The 16,324-nt window shown below is 47.3% G+C and overlaps 1 protein-coding gene across 2 annotated transcripts in view; it reads right to left on the reverse strand.

Moving 5' to 3' along the window:
• The window catches only part of rspry1 (ring finger and SPRY domain containing 1), a 78,136-nt gene that overhangs the window by 54,098 nt on the left and 7,714 nt on the right, over positions 1-16,324 (reverse strand). For both annotated transcript variants that reach the window (XM_068049579.1, XM_068049578.1), the window contains exons 2-3: positions 12,544-12,596; positions 2,914-3,026 (exon numbers count right to left, since the gene is read on the reverse strand). In XM_068049579.1, the coding sequence (XP_067905680.1) occupies positions 2,914-3,026; positions 12,544-12,596 (166 nt within the window). The remainder of the gene's footprint in view (positions 1-2,913; positions 3,027-12,543; positions 12,597-16,324) is intronic.

A 16,324-nucleotide genomic window follows, 5' to 3' on the forward strand; every position in this document is an offset into this window, starting at 1 on the left:
TCATTCATGGTATGTGGGCATCGCTGGCTAGGCCAGCATTTATTGCCCATCCCGAATTGCCCTTGAACTGAGTAGCTATTACAGAGGGCATTTTCAGAGTCAACCACATTGCTGTGGTTGGATCTGGAGTCACATGTAGGCCTGACCAGGTAAGGACTGCAGATTTCCTTACCTAAAAAGACATTAGCGAACCAGATGGGCTTTTACAACAAATCGACAGTGGCTTCATGGTCACACTAGACTAGCTTTTTAATTCCAGATTTATTAATTGAATTCAAATTTCACCATCTGACCCAGAGCATAGCCTGGGCCTCTGGGCTACCAATCCAGTGGCATTACCACTGCGCCACTGCCTCCCCATGATGGGAAGAGGAAAGAAAATGGAAATATACATGCAGGTGTCTCACTAGAAACTGCAGAAAATCAATTTTGGACTGATAGGAGCAAGGAAAATGCAAAACTTTCATAACTATTTAACCAGAATAAATGCTTCTAAAATACTTCATTTGACATTTGTAAAGCTCTGATCTTAAAGAATTTAAAGGCTATGCTGAAAAAGATTCAAATGCAATAGACTAAATGAGTTAATCAAGTTTAAACAAGTTGTCCCACTACCTAATAAAATTGACATAGCTTATATAATACGCTGCAGACTACTGTGACATGATATGCCAGACCCTTAGATTCATTTCCATTTACAGGCTGCGCGCGGCAAATTAGAATCATGAAATAATTACAGCACAGAAGCAAGCCATTTGGCCTATCAAATTAGCGCCGGCTCTCTGCAAGAGCAATTTAGCTAGTCCCAAGATTCCAAGGGACTGGCACATTAAATGAATAATCTATTTATGTTTATCCTTTTTTTTTTTGAGTGGGGTGGCTTTGAAACTTCACAAATTTGTTTCAATACATTTTAAAGTGCCCCATTCAATTCAATATACTATACACTTGGTATAAAAGCAAAATACTGCGGATGCTGGAAATCTGAAACAAAAACAAGAAATGCTGGAATCACTCAGCAGGTCTGGCAGCATCTGTGGAAAGAGAAGCAGAGTTAACGTTTCGGGTCAGTGACCCGAAGAAGGGTCACTGACCCGAAACGTTAACTCTGCTTCTCTTTCCACAGATGCTGCCAGACCTGTTGAGTGATTCCAGCATTTCTTGTTTTTGTTATACACTTGGTATAGTAGTTTGAAAACTTTTAGATGCAATATTGATTTAAGTTTTAAATTTAATATGTCAAGCAAGAATAGGACTTTGGTGAGACTACACCCTAAATATTGTGCGCAGTTTTGGTCTCCATTTCTAAAGGAAGGATTCCTTTGCCTTGAAAGCTGTACAGTGAAAGTTCACTAGATTCTTAGGATGAGAGCGTTGTCCTATGGATAAGAGGCTGAGTAAATTAGGCCTATACCCTTTGGCGTTTAGAAGAATGAGAAGTGATCTCACTGAAACATACAAAATTCAAAAGGGATTTGACAAGGTAGACACTGAAAAGTTTCCCCCGGCTGGGGAATCTGAAACATGGGCATACAGCCTCAGTTTAAAGGTGATGATCATTTAGAACTGAGATGAGGAGAAATTTCTTCAAAGAAGAACAGTACAGCACAGGAACAGGCCATTCGGCCTTCCAAGCCTGCGCCGATCTTGATGCCTGCCTAAACTAAAACCTTCTGCACTTCCGGGGACCATATCCTTCTATTCCCATCCTATTCATATATTTGTCAAGATGCCTCTTAAACGTCGCTATCGTACCTGCTTCCACCACCTCCCCCGGCAGCAAGTTCCAGGCACTCGCCACCCTCTGTGTAAAGACATCCCCTCTAAACTTTGCCCCTCTCACCTTAAACCTATGTCCCCTAGTAACTGACTCTTCCACCCTGGGAAAAAGCTTCTGACTATCCACTCTGTCCATGCCGCTCATAACTTTGTAAACCTCTATCATGTTGCCCCTCCACCTCTGTCGTTCCAGTGAAAACAATCCGAGTTTATCCAACCTCTCCTCATAGCTAATGCCCTCCAGACCAGGCAACATCCTGGTAAACCTCTTCTGTACCCTCTCCAAAGCCTCCACGTTCTTCTGGTAGTGTGGCGACCAGAACTGCACGCAATATTCTAAGTGTGGCCTAACTAAAGTTCTGTACAGCTGCAGCATGATTTGCCAATTTTTATACTCTAAGCCCCGACCGATGAAGGCAAGCATGCAGTATGCCTTCTTGACTACCTTATCCACCTGCGTTGCCACTTTCAGTGACTCAGGAGGGTTGTGAATATTTAGAATTCTCTACCCCAGAGAACTGTGGATGCTCCACCGTGGAACATATTCATGGCTGAGATAGAGATTTTAAAATCTGAGAATCGAGGGATATGGGGAATGGGTGGGAAAGTGGAGTTGAGGTAGATGATCAGCCATGATCGCATTGAATGGCAGAGCAGGTATGAGGGGTCACACTGTGTATTCCTGCTCCTATTTCTTGCTTTAAGTTGCTCAGAAACATTGCAATACTCCAATATTCCTGATAACTGCACCTTTAACTAGTTCAATTCTGGGTACTGCCTGTGTGGAGTTTGCAAGTTCTCCCTGTGTCTGCGTGGGCTTCCTCCGGTGCTCCGGTTTCCTCCCACATGCCAAAGACTTGCAGGTTGATAGGTTAATTGGCCATTATAAATTGCCCCTAGTATAGGTAGGTGGCAGGGAAATATAGGGACAGGTGGGGACGTGGTAGGAATATGGGATTAGTGTAGGATTAGTATAAATGGGTGGTTGATGGTCGGCACAGACTCGGTGGGCCGAAGGGCCTGTTTCAGTGCTGTATCTCTAAAATTAAAAAAAAGTATATGGTATTAGAATGAAACAGTTATTTAAAAGACGAAGACCAATGGCATTGGTCTGGAAAATGATGCACCACTTACTTTGGTTGGCAGCGGACACTCATCAAGCAGCAAAGTAATGACAGCTGGCCCTAAAGGATCTTCTAGAGGAATAACTCTGATCAGGGACTGTACTACTTCCAGCCAACCTTCATCTGTCACCAAGAAAGAACGAACACAAGATCAGTTTGGTCCAAAATCAGTGAAGTATTAGAACACCCACACTAATCTTCAAACAGTGACATTTTGTTTCGATGGTAAGTGGTTCGAAACTTTTAGTTGAATCTTTATGCAACTCAGAGCCCAACATCTGCAAACACCACGTAAGTTTTTTTTTTACAGTTTAAATGAGTAGCAATACATTGAGCCAAGTGCTATATATTTATTGGCTAATTAAACTTGTGGCTCTTAATACAGCCAGATGCATCAATTGAAGCTGAATTCAAAACAAAAAGACAATAAGAGCCAATAAAGTTGCATTTCATTTGACCAATCCAAGATATCATCCATCTCAATTCTGCACCATACATTGAATAACACAAGAACAATGTTCTTTTTTTGCATTTAAAATTGGAGTGCAGAAAAATTAGAATGACTGGTTTTCAGACAGAAATTTCCATTTTCCTTCTTTACAACAGCAATTGTAACATCAGTTCATTTGAAAAAAATATTATCTAAATATTTATTCATCAAAATATCCAATTACAAAACTGGTACAAGATTATATTGACATAATTGGCCAAATTACACACAAAAATCAGCCCTACCAGCTGGCCAGACAATCCCTACTTTTATCACAAGGCAACGGCAATGCAGGAGAATTACAGAAAACATCGGAAAGCAGCATATTGTTGCTTTGTACCAATACAACTCAACTAAACAGATTGGAAAGAGATGAAATACAAGCTGCTAACTGATTATGGCCATGACTCTCCACCGCACAAATTAGTAAATTTTTGATCCATGTATAAATCAACTGCTGCAACTGGCCAAAATAAATTATAACAATTGAAAGATATCTGGGCACACATGTTTTTACTATTTAAGTGAGCAACTCCCTTTATAAACACCAATATTGAAATATTACAGTTCAGTCTCCTGTGCTTGAGAAATAGCACTCATGTTCTATGTAAACTCATTGCTCATGGTAGACAGGAAGAAACATTTTTCCTTTAGCAGAGGTGTCCATAACCGGGGGCATAGATTGAAGGTAAGGGACAGGAGGTTAACAGGGGATTTGAGGAAAATTTCTTTCACCTAGAAGGGTGGTTGGAATCGAACACACTGCCTGAAGGGGTGGTGGAGGCAGGAACCCTCACAACATTGAAGTAGTATTTAAATGAGCACCTGAAATGCCATAGCACACAAGGTTACAGGCCAAGTGCTGGAAAATGGGATTCGAATAGATAGGTGCTTGATGGCTGGCATAGACATGGGCAGCCTGTTTCTGTGCTGTATAACTCTATGACTCAACTGTATGAAAAAATACAAACATTCAGCAAGGATTCACACAACTTCATGAAATATATGCAATTGGTTACTCCACTGGTTCTCAGCTAGTGACCCCTTTTGCAAAAAAAAAAAATGAATCTCCACCTTTCTTGCCCTCTAGTGCAAATATAAGAAGTTTCAGATCTAAAAGTAATGTTGAAGAAACAAGTGATAGCCTAGATCAATCTGTTTTCCCACACTGTTGGTCTGGTACCCAACTTATTCTGGCTTCGCAAGGTATACAGATTCCTCTAGAAACACCCAAATTTTGCTTATGTAAAAAAAAAGCCTTTTGTTTAAATGTTGCTTCACTTTCTCACTCAATGCTGTTATATTACTGTATCAATATAAATAGCCTTGCACTTTCAATTTGCTCCTTGTAGATAGACACAGTCCTCAACACATGCAGAAGCTCCGTGATTTACTGCCTAGTATACATGAAACAAATCTCTGGTAGTTCTGTAGGTGGATTGGTTGGGGTTACTGCTAAATCTCTCTCTAAAATTGAACTGTTTTTGGTTCTAGAGTCTCCAAATCTGTGTCAACAATTTGCAGGAACCAACAAAGCACAAAATAAAACCAGGTTTGAAGCTCTCAGTCCCGACAGTGGCGAGCTGCCTTCTTGAACTGCTACAGTCCATCTGGTGTTGCTACACCCACAGTGCTATGAGGGAGGGAATTCCAGAATTTTGACTCAGCAGTGAAGGAATGGCGATATAGCTCCAAGTCATGTCTGTAGCTTGGAGGGGAACTTACAGGTGGTAGTGCTCCCATGCATATGCTCACCTTGTCCTTCTCGGTGGTAGAGGTTGGGGGTTTGGAAGGTGCTACTGAAGATGCCTTGGCGAGTTACTGCAGTTCATCTTATAGGCAGTGCTTACTGCTGCTACTGTGCACTGGTGGTGGAGGGAGCAAATTTTTAAAGGTGGCAGATGGGTGCTGATCAAGCAGGCCGCTTTGTCCTGGGTGCTGTTGAGCTTCATGAGTGTTGCTGGAGCTGCACTCATCCATGCAAGCAGAGAGGATTCCATCACACTCCTAACTCTGCCTTGTAGATGGTGGAGAAGCTTCAAGAGGAGAGTTACTCACTGCAGAATTCCCAACTTCTGACCTGCTCTTGTAGTCACAGTATTTAATTGGTCGGTCCAGTTAAGTTTCTGGTCAATGGTAACCCCCAGGATTTTGATGGTGGGGAAATTCAGCAATGGCAATGCTGAGTGTCATGGGTAGATGGTTACATTCTCTCTTGTTGGAGTTGTTCGTTGTCTGGCACTTAAGTGGCAAGTAACATTCGTGCCACACATCAGCCCAAGCCTGAATGTTGTCCAGGTCTTGCTGCAGGCGGACAGACAGCTTCGGTATCAGAGGAGTCGCAAATGGTACTAAAACACTGCGCAATCAGGGAACATTGGTGAAGTAGCTGAAGATGTTTGGGCCTAGCACACTACCAAGGAACTGCTGCAGCGATGTCCTGGGGCTTGGATGTTGTTTGGCCTCGAACAACCACAATCATCTTCCTTTGTGCTCGATGCGACTCCAACCAGTAGAAAGTTTTCCCAGATTCCCAATGGCTTCAGTTTTGCTAGGCCTCCTTCATGCCACAGCCTTGATGTCAAGGTAGTCACACTTTGGCAGGAAGAATAGAAAGACAGAATATTTAAATGGAGAGACTCTGCAGAAATCTGTGGCACAGGAGGGATCTGGGTGCTCTGGTACATGAATCACAAAAAGCTAGCATGCAGGTACTGCAAGTCATTGGGAAGGCAAATGGAATGTTGGCCTTTATTGCATGGCGAATGAAGCATAAGCATAGAGAAGTGTTGCTACAGCTGTACAGGGTCCGAGACAGACCACATCTGAAGAAGAAATTACTCTTCATCTGTCTTAAAAGGGAGACACCTTAACTTTTTAAACTGTCCCCCCAGTTCTAGACTTCCCCACAAGGGGAAAACATCCTTTCAGCATCTAACCTGTCAAGTCCCCTCAGAATCTTATGTTTCAATAAGATCACCCCTCATTCTTCTAAACTCCAATGAGCATAGGCCAAACCTGCTCAATCTTTCCACACAAGACAACCCCTTCATCCCAGGAATCAGCCGAGTGACGCTTCTCTGAACTGCTTCCACTGCAGTTATATCCTTCCTTAAGTAAGGAGTCCAAAACTGTACACAGTGCTCCCTTTTACGACAGAGATGAGGAAGAATTTCTTGTGTCGGGGAGTCGTTAATCTTTTGAATTCTCTTTCCCAGAGAGCAATGAAAGCTGGGTCATTGACTATATTCAAGGTTGAGTTGGACAGATTTTTGATCAACAAGGGAGTCGAGGGTTTTTTGAGAGGGGGGGGGGGGGGCGGGGTTGCAGGCAGGAAGGAAAGTTGAGATAAGGCCACAATCATATCAACCATAAACACTGAATGACAGAGCAGGCTCGAGGGGCTGAATGGGCTACTCCTGCTCCTGTTTCTTATGTTCTCTCACCTCGCCTCTGGAATTCAGCTCTTTCATCCATTTTTGGACCAAGGCTGTAATGAGGTCAGGAGCCAAGTGGCCTTGGCAGAACCCAAACCAAGCATCAGAGTGCAGGTTATTGCTGAGCAAGTATCACTCGATAGCACTGTTGACACCTTCCATCACCTTCTTGATGATAGAGAGTAGACCGATGGGGTGGTAACTGAGCAGACTGGATTTGTCCTACTGTTTGTGGACAGGACATAACTGGGCAATTTTCCACATTGTCAAGATAGATGCCAGTGTTGTAGCTGTATTGAACAACTCAGCTACGGGCACAGCTAGTTCTGGAGCACAGATCTTGCAGTGTTACTGCCAGGAACTGTAGCCTATGCTATATCCAGTGCGTTGAGTTGCTTCTTGATATCACGTGGAGTGAAGCTCTGGCTGAAGTCTGGCACCTGCGATGCTGGGGACCTCAGTAAGAGGCAGAGATGGATCATCCACTCAGCACTTCTGGCTGAAGATGGATGCAAATGCTTCAGCCTTGTCTTTTGCACTGATGTGCTGGGCTCCCCCATCATTGAGGATGGGGATGTATGTGGAACTTCCTCCTCCCGTTAGTAGTTTAATTATCCACCGCCATTTACGACGGGATGTGGTAGGACTGAAGAACTTTGAGCTTATCTGTTGGTTGTGGGGTCACTTAGCTTTTTCCTGAAAACAGCAGACTTTTACACCTTGTACTCAACACCTCTTATCCTTTACCTTCTATCTATCTTTTCTTGAGCGTGCATGACAGTGAGAGTGAATGCATGCATGGGTGGTGTTGCAAACATTTCTCGTGATCGCTGTTTAATAAATATTTAATCTTCTGTTTAAACTCAGAATAAAACCTATTATCTGTTTATTTGGCCAACAAAGCACAGGCCCTGAAATGCTAGTTTAAACAAAAACACCGTGGTCAGTTGAGAGGTGACCAGTGGAAACCAACCACACCATTTCCCACCTGTCTATGACAGACTGAAATTTGCTGTTTAATTCTGGTTAACCAAAGAAAAGCATAAATAATTAAAACAATCCAACCTGTACAGATTTCTTTATAAAATAATAAAATGGTGTCAAATTCATATTTGTTATCTTTCTGATAGCAGCAGACCCTACAAGAGAAAAATCGGACTCAAGAAATCTTTCCTGCTGATCCCGAAGGGGACTAGTTATAGTCAAGCTCAACTGTATATAAATTTCATAACTGCACACACAAAGATATCCTGTACGAAAGTCCATTAGTGCGGCGGCTGTATTACTAGAGTAAATCTAGATGCCTAATAACCAGAAGAACAGGAGTTTAAATCCCATCATGGCAAATTCGAGAATTTCAATTTAATATCTGGAACTAAAATGCTGGTATCAATAAATATGATCAAGAACCTGTTCAGATCATCTATAAACCCAGCTGCTTCACTAACGCTCTTTAGGAGGGAAAACAGCGCTCTTTCCCAGTTTGGTGTAAGATTCCCGTCCCAAACCAATGTGACTGACTCTCAACTTCCTTCAAGTGGATTATCAAGCAGCTACTCAGTGGTTCAAGAAGGCAGCTCAGCACAATAAATTTTGGTCTTGACAGAATGCGGACATCCTCAATTTTTTTTTTTTTTAAACTGTCCATGAAAACCTCAATTTTTCAGCAAGGCACCCAACTGTTAACCATCATGTGATGGCAATATTCTATCAGCATTGAACCCATTCTGTCAGCATAGTTGTGGTAAGGTCATCATTTATCTTAACCATTTCACTCAAGAACACATTCTCATCTAGATCAGCTCCCGAGTAAAATCTCCTACATTAACATAGTCAGTACTAGGACCTTGATGTACATCAATCACCTAGACTTGGGTGTACAGGGCACAACTTCAAAATTTGCAACTGACAATATTTGGAAGTATTGTCAACTGTGAAGAGGATAATGATAGACTTCAAGAGGACATAAACAGGTTGGTGGAATGGTTGAATTCATGGCAGATGAAGTTCAATGCAGAGAAGTGAGCAATATAAAATAAAAGGTACAATTCTACAAGGAGTGCCGAGACGGAGGGGCCTGGGGGCCTATGTGGGCAAATCATTGACGGCGGCAGGACAGGTTAAAAAGGCATATGGGATCCTGGGCTTTATAAATAAAGGCATAGAGTACAAAAGCAAAGAAGTTACGATCAACTTTTATAAAACACTGGTTTAGCCTCAACTGGAGTATTGTGTTCAATTCTGGGCAGCACACTTTTTGAAGGACGTGAAGGCTCGAGAGAGGATGCAAAAAAGATTTACAAGAATGGTTCCAGGCATGAGGGACTTCAGTTATGAAGATAGACTTGAGAAGCTGGGGTTACTCTCCATTGAAAAGATTGAGAGATTTGATACAGGCGTTTAAAACCATGGAGTCTAGACAGATTAGATAGGGAGAAACTGTTCCCTTTAGCAGATGGGTCGAGAACCAGAAGACAAAGATTTAAAGTAATTGGCAAGAGGAACCAAAGGTGACACGAGGAAATCTTTTCTTAAACACAGCAAGTGCTCAGGTTCTGGAATGCATTGCTTGGGGGGGTTGGTGGAGGCAGATTCAATTGAGGCTTTCCAAAGGAAACTGGAGAAACACCTGAAGATAAAAAAAATTTGCAGGGTTACAGGGAAAGGGCAGGGGAATGGGACTAGCTGAACTGCTCTTAGACAGCAGGCATGGATGTTTCCTTCTGTGGTGTAAACATTTTATGATTCTATGATCTGTTAAAAAACATGGCAATTGTTTTAGTGGCATGCCATTTGCTTACAACTAAATTTACTCAGATACAGTATTGATTTAAACATTACTGCCCATTCCTCAAATGCATAGAACCATTCTTGGGTTTAATTCACATGCTCTATTAGTTTTCCAGTACATGACCCAACAGTATACGACCCAACAGTACACATTCTTCATGCATTAGGTTGAGGAGTGAGTGTTGACAGGCTATTTGCTATAGGGTGGAGGGTGTCACAGGCAAGCTTGATCCTGTTATCACCAGATGTGCTTCTCAGCAGTAGTTCAGTGAATAGTGATCAGCAGCAGAAACCTTAGCTGATTTTCTCAACTCCTAATGCAAATTCTTGCAACCATAGTACCCTCACTAGTGCTCTGGTAGGGATCAACTTCAGCAATGGCTAGGCATCAATCCCAAGAACCTTTCAGTCTGTATGGCTTACTGGTAGTGTTATTGCAACACTGATTAAAAAGAACTTTCGTGAATGGGAGATCATGCATCCCAAAGCAGTTAATTTTCCAGATTAAAAAAAAAACACACCAAAACCCGAGGCACATTTGAAGATTAGGTTCAGCAACTAAAATTCCTGTAAGAAACTGATAGCATTTTCATTTGTACCACTGACCCAAATCTAATAGAGGAAGTGAAGGTTATTGTTGCTGTAACATTGCGTTTTTGCTCCTGTATAAAACAGTTACCTTGGAACACTGTTTCAAAGCAGCTCAGATTTCCTGTTCAAGACTTACAAAACTTCTCTATATAAATGCTAAAGCATTAAAAATTATGCAATGCTCCCAAGACTCAGCTTTTAAGGTTCAGAACAGGATAAAGAATACTAGGAAATGAATAGGACCTAGAGCAGCATCTCTAACCATTTTGTTTCAATGTTATCGAACTGAAATTCAAATAGTATAGTCTAATGACAGAAAGAAATGCTACTTTGAAAATAGATGACTATTTTGCAGCTAAATTTTTTAAGCTGCATTTGGTAGGCCTCCCATTGCGACTGAGGATACCCAATAAATCTGTCTTTTCTAAAGATCACACCATACCAACGATTCTCTGTTACAAGCTTGCATGCAGCTTCACACCACCACTTTGGCGCCAGATTTTCTGAACTATTCACCCCACATCACAGCTGAATACAACCTAATGTTTTAGTGATATGGGCATCAAAAATGCTTTCACAAAGATTGTATTTTCTACAACGCATTTAAATTGGATTAAATTTCCCACTCTGTTAAATAAATGCTCTTCAATCTACATGAAGTAGTTGAAGAAAATAGTATAGATGCATTTAAGGGAAACACAAGTACACAAGTAAGAATAGATGGATACATTGATAGGGTGAGGTGAGGCTCATCTGGTGAATAAACATCAGCATGGACCCATTAGGCCAAATAACATGCTTCCGTGCTGTAAATTCTATGTAAATTCTTCTTCTTTTTCTTTCTTTCTTCTTTTGGGCCTCCTTATCTCGAGAGACAATGGATACGCGCCTGGAGGTGGTCAGTGGTTTGTGAAGCAGCGCCTGGAGTGGCTATAAAGGCCAATTCTGGAGTGACAGGCTCTTCCACAGGTGCTGCAGAGAAATTTGTTTGTTGGGGCTGTTGCACAGTTGGCTCTCCCCTTGCGCCTCTGTCTTTTTTCCTGCCAACTACTAAGTCTCTTCGACTCGCCACAATTTAGCCCTGTCTTTATGGCTGCCCGCCAGCTCTGGCGAATGCTGGCAACTGACTCCCACGACTTGTGATCAATGTCACACGATTTCATGTCGCGTTTGCAGACGTCTTTATAACGGAGACATGGACGGCCGGTGGGTCTGATACCAGTGGCGAGCTCGCTGTACAATGTGTCTTTGGGGATCCTGCCATCTTCCATGCGGCTCACATGGCCAAGCCATCTCAAGCGCCGCTGACTCAGTAGTGTGTATAAGCTGGGGGTGTTGGCCGCTTCAAGGACTTCTGTGTTGGAGATATAGTCCTGCCACCTGATGCCAAGTATTCTCCGAAAATGTAAATTAAACACTAGATTTCCCCCTCAACTGTTTGTATTCAGCTTTGCGATATCTTCCAAAACTTTGATGAGAGATTTAAAATCTATTGGGCATGCATTTTTCAAAAATATTCAGTTTCCTAACTAAACTGAACTTTATGATGTTTAAGAAATAACTAGGCATTGATTGGAGATCAGGGTTAAAACATAATCAACCTTCGCGCACTCAATATTGGGAACTACATTTCCTTTGGCAATATATATGCATACAACTAAAGGGATGTTCAATTTTATGAACATGGTTTACAATCAATTTATACTTTTAGATAGTTTGGAAGTGTGTTTAACATGCCATTTCCTTACAACCACACCCACCACCCACCCCCCTCTCCAAAAAAAAAAGTCTAGTGGTCCTCATGTATCAAGTTTATCCAGCGAGAAACTTAATTGTACAAATGAGAGGGGGTTGAGGGTTCATGGACCAATCCGGTCTATGCAGAGATAGCTGTTCTTAACCACAGGAGTAGAGCCACAATTAGCAGTAACATCCCTGGATCAGGGAGGGGCATGTATGGTGACCAGGAGATGTTAGTGTGTAAACAAAGAGAAAAAGGATAAAATCTAGCTCCAATATGATTTTTCTTTCCTATGGTAAAGTAATGCTTCTCAGGGAAATAATGAAAAAAAACAGGACAAATGGAGAATCATTAATGCCAACTTGTGTATTTAATCAGGTTCAGAGCAGCGCCAGTGGCCTGCCCACTTAGCCAAGAGAGCCTGAAAAGAAAATGGCTGCACAAAAACAAGGCCATCATGTAAATTAGACTTCACTGATCCCCTAATAAGAACTTCACTGTGCGTTGACAGCAATAAAATTACAGAATGTTATTTCATCTCCAAGTCAGTTTAAGATGGTGCATATTATTTTTGTTCAGTCTAGTAGTTACCTGTTTCTGCCATTTCATGCAAGGTGATCATTGAATATGGAGGCTCTTGATCACTGAAAGAAACAAAGAAGTTACTCAGCACATTGTACCAATTCACTGGTCAATTTTCTAAGGAGACAAAAAAAGACAACCAGCAAGAATTATCACTAATATCGAACTTGGGGGAAAAAGTAACTTTACCAGTGACGAAGTTGCCACTTAAACTTTCAGTTTCCTTTTGACTTCCTTAAATTTTATAATATGCAAATACATTTTAGATCAACTCCATTTTACAGCACACATAACTTAGTACAAGCAGTTATTTTTCACCTATCCAAACCTTCTCAGCAAGAGGTGATTTTAACGGGAGGGGGGGGAGGGGGAAAGAGAGGGGGGGGGAGGGGAAAGAGTGGGGGGGAGGGGAAAGAGTGGGGGGGAGGGGAAAGAGTGGGGGGGGAGGGGAAAGAGTGGGGGGGAGGGGAAAGAGTGGGGGGAGGGGAAGAGTGGGGGGGAGGGGAAGAGTGGGGGGAGGGGAAAGAGTGGGGGGGAGGGAAAGAGTGGGGGGGAGGGGAAAGAGTGGGGGGGAGGGGAAAGAGTGGGGGGGAGGGGAAAGAGTGGGGGGGAGGGGAAAGAGTGGGGGGGAGGGGAAAGAGTGGGGGGGGAGGGGAGAAGAGTGGGGGGGAGGGGAAAGAGTGGGGGGGAGGGGAAAGAGTGGGGGGGAGGGGAAAGAGTGGGGGGGAGGGGAAAGAGTGGGGGGGAGGGGAAAGAGTGGGGGGGAGGGGAAAGAGTGGGGGGGAGGGGAAAGAGTGGGGGGAGGGGAAAGAGTGGGGGGGAGGGGAAAGAGTGGGGGGGAGGGGAAAGAGTGGGGGGGAGGGGAAAGAGTGGGGGGGAGGGGAAAGAGTGGGGGGGAGGGGGAAAGAGTGGGGGGGAGGGGAAAGAGTGGGGGGGAGGGAAAGAGTGGGGGGGAGGGGAAAGAGTGGGGGGGAGGGGAAAGAGTGGGGGGGGAGGGGAAAGAGTGGGGGGGAGGGGGAAAGAGTGGGGGGGAGGGGAAAGAGTGGGGGGGAGGGGAAAGAGTGGGGGGGAGGGGAAAGAGTGGGGGGGGAGGGGAAAGAGTGGGGGGGGAGGGGGAGAAGAGTGGGGGGAGGGAAAGAGGGGGGGGAGGGGAAAGAGTGGGGGGGGAGGGGAAAGAGTGGGGGGGGAGGGGAAAGAGTGGGGGGAGGGAGAGTGGGGAGGGGAAAGAGTGGGGGGGAGGGGAAGAGTGGGGGGAGGGGAAAGAGTGGGGGGGAGGGGAAAGAGTTGGGGGGGAGGGGAAAGAGTGGGGGGAGGGAAAGAGTGGGGGGGAGGGGAAAGAGTGGGGGGGAGGGGAAAGAGTGGGGGGGGAGGGGAAAGAGGGGGGGGGAGGGGAAAGAGTGGGGGGGAGGGGAAAGAGTGGGGGGAGGGGAAAGAGTGGGGGGGAGGGGAAAGAGTGGGGGGGAGGGGAAAGAGTGGGGGGGGAGGGGAAAGAGTGGGGGGGGAGGGGAAAGAGTGGGGGGGAGGGGAAAGAGTGGGGGGGGAGGGGAAAGATGTGGGGGGAGGGGAAAGAGTGGGGGGGAGGGGAAAGAGTGGGGGGGAGGGGAAAGAGTGGGGGGGAGGGGAAAGAGTGGGGGGGAGGGGAAAGAGTGGGGGGGAGGGGAAAGAGTGGGGGGGAGGGGAAAGAGTGGGGGGAGGGGAAAGAGTGGGGGGAGGGGAAAGAGTGGGGGGGAGGGGAAAGAGTGGGGGGGAGGGAAAGAGTGGGGGGGAGGGGAAGAGTGGGGGGGAGGGGAAAGAGTGGGGGGGAGGGGAAAGAGTGGGGGGGAGGGGAAAGAGTGGGGGGGAGGGGAAAGAGTGGGGGGGAGGGGAAAGAGTGGGGGGGGAGGGGAAAGAGTGGGGGGGAGGGGAAGAGTGGGGGGAGGGAAAGAGTGGGGGGGAGGGGAAAGAGTGGGGGGGAGGGGAAAGAGTGGGGGGGAGGGAAAGAGTGGGGGGGAGGGGAAAGAGTGGGGGGGAGGGGAAAGAGTGGGGGGGAGGGGAAAGAGTGGGGGGGAGGGGAAAGAGTGGGGGGGAGGGGAAAGAGTGGGGGGGGAGGGGAAAGAGTGGGGGGGAGGGGAAAGAGTGGGGGGGGAGGGGAAAGAGTGGGGGGGAGGGGAAAGAGTGGGGGGGAGGGGAAAGAAGTGGGGGGGAGGGGAAAGAGTGGGGGGGAGGGGAAAGAGTGGGGGGGAGGGAAAGAGTGGGGGGGAGGGGAAAGAGTGGGGGGGAGGGAAAGAGTGGGGGGAGGGGAAAGAGTGGGGGAGGGGAAAGAGTGGGGGGAGGGGAAAAGAGTGGGGGGAGGGAAAGAGTGGGGGGGGAGGGGAAAGAGTGGGGGGGAGGGGAAAGAGTGGGGGGAGGGGAAAGAGTGGGGGGAGGGGAAGAGTGGGGGGGAGGGGAAAGAGTGGGGGGAGGGGAAAGAGTGGGGGGGAGGGGAAAGAGTGGGGGGGAGGGGAAAGAAGTGGGGGGGAGGGGAAAGAGTGGGGGGGGAGGGGAAAGAGTGGGGGGGAGGGGAAAGAGTGGGGGGGAGGGGAAAGAGTGGGGGGGAGGGGAAGGGGGGGGGAGGGGAAGAGTGTGGGGGGGAGGGGAAAGAGTGGGGGGGGAGGGGAAAGAGTGGGGGGGAGGGGAAAGAGTGGGGGGGAGGGGAAAGAGTGGGGGGGAGGGGAAAGAGTGGGGGGGAGGGGAAAGAGTGGGGGGGAGGGGAAAGAGTGGGGGGAGGGGAAAGAGTGGGGGGGAGGGGAAAGAGTGGGGGGAGGGGAAAGAGTGGGGGGGAGGGGAAAGAGTGGGGGGGAGGGCCGAAAGAGTGGGGGGGAGGGGAAAGAAAGAGTGGGGGGAGGGGAAAGAGTGGGGGGAGGGGAAAGAGTGGGGGGGGAGGGGAAAGAGTGGGGGGGAGGGGAAAGAGTGGGGGGGGAGGGGAAAGAGTGGGGGTGAGGGGAAAGAGCTGGGGGGGAGGGGAACAGAGTGGGGGGGAGGGGAAAGAGTGGGGGGGAGGGGAAAGAGTGGGGGGGAGGGGAAAGAGTGGGGGGGGAGGGGAAAGAGTGGGGGGGAGGGGAAAGAGTGGGGGGGAGGGAAAGAGTGGGGGGGAGGGGAAAGAGTGGGGGGGAGGGGAAAGAGTGGGGGGGAGGGAAGAGTGGGGGGGAGGGGAAAGTGTGGGGGGGAGGGGAAAGAGTGGGGGGGAGGGGAAAGAGTGGGGGGGAGGGGAAAGAGGTGGGGGGAGGGGAAAGAGTGGGGGGGGAGGGGAAAGAGTTGGGGGGAGGGGAAAGAGTGGGGGGGAGGGGAAAGATGTGGGGGGGAGGGGAAAGAGTGGGGGGGAGGGGGAAAGAGTGGGGGGGAGGGGGAAAGAGTGGGGGGGAGGGGAAAGAGTGGGGGGGGAGGGGAAAGAGTGGGGGGGGAGGGGAAAGAGTGGGGGGGAGGGGAAAGAGTGGGGGGGAGGGGAAAGAGTGGGGGGGAGGGGAAGAGTGGGGGGGAGGGGAAAGAGTGGGGGGGGAGGGGGAAAGAGTGGGGGGGAGGGGAAAGCAGTGGGGGGAGGGGAAAAGAGTGGGGGGGAGGGGAAAAGAAGTGGGGGGGAGGGGGAAAGAGTGTGGGGAGTGGTGAAAGAGTGGGGGGAGGGGAAAGAGTGGGGGGGAGGGGGAAAGAGTGGGGGGAGGGGAAAATGACGTGGGGGGGAGGGGAAAGAGTGAGGGGGGGGAGGGGAAAGAGGTGAGGGGGGAGGGGAAAGACGTGGGGGGGAGGGAAAGAGTGGGGGGGAGGGGAAAGAGTGGGG

The sequence above is a fragment of the Heterodontus francisci genome, chromosome 17 (assembly GCF_036365525.1).
Source record: "Heterodontus francisci isolate sHetFra1 chromosome 17, sHetFra1.hap1, whole genome shotgun sequence".
Lineage (NCBI taxonomy): Eukaryota > Metazoa > Chordata > Chondrichthyes > Heterodontiformes > Heterodontidae > Heterodontus > Heterodontus francisci.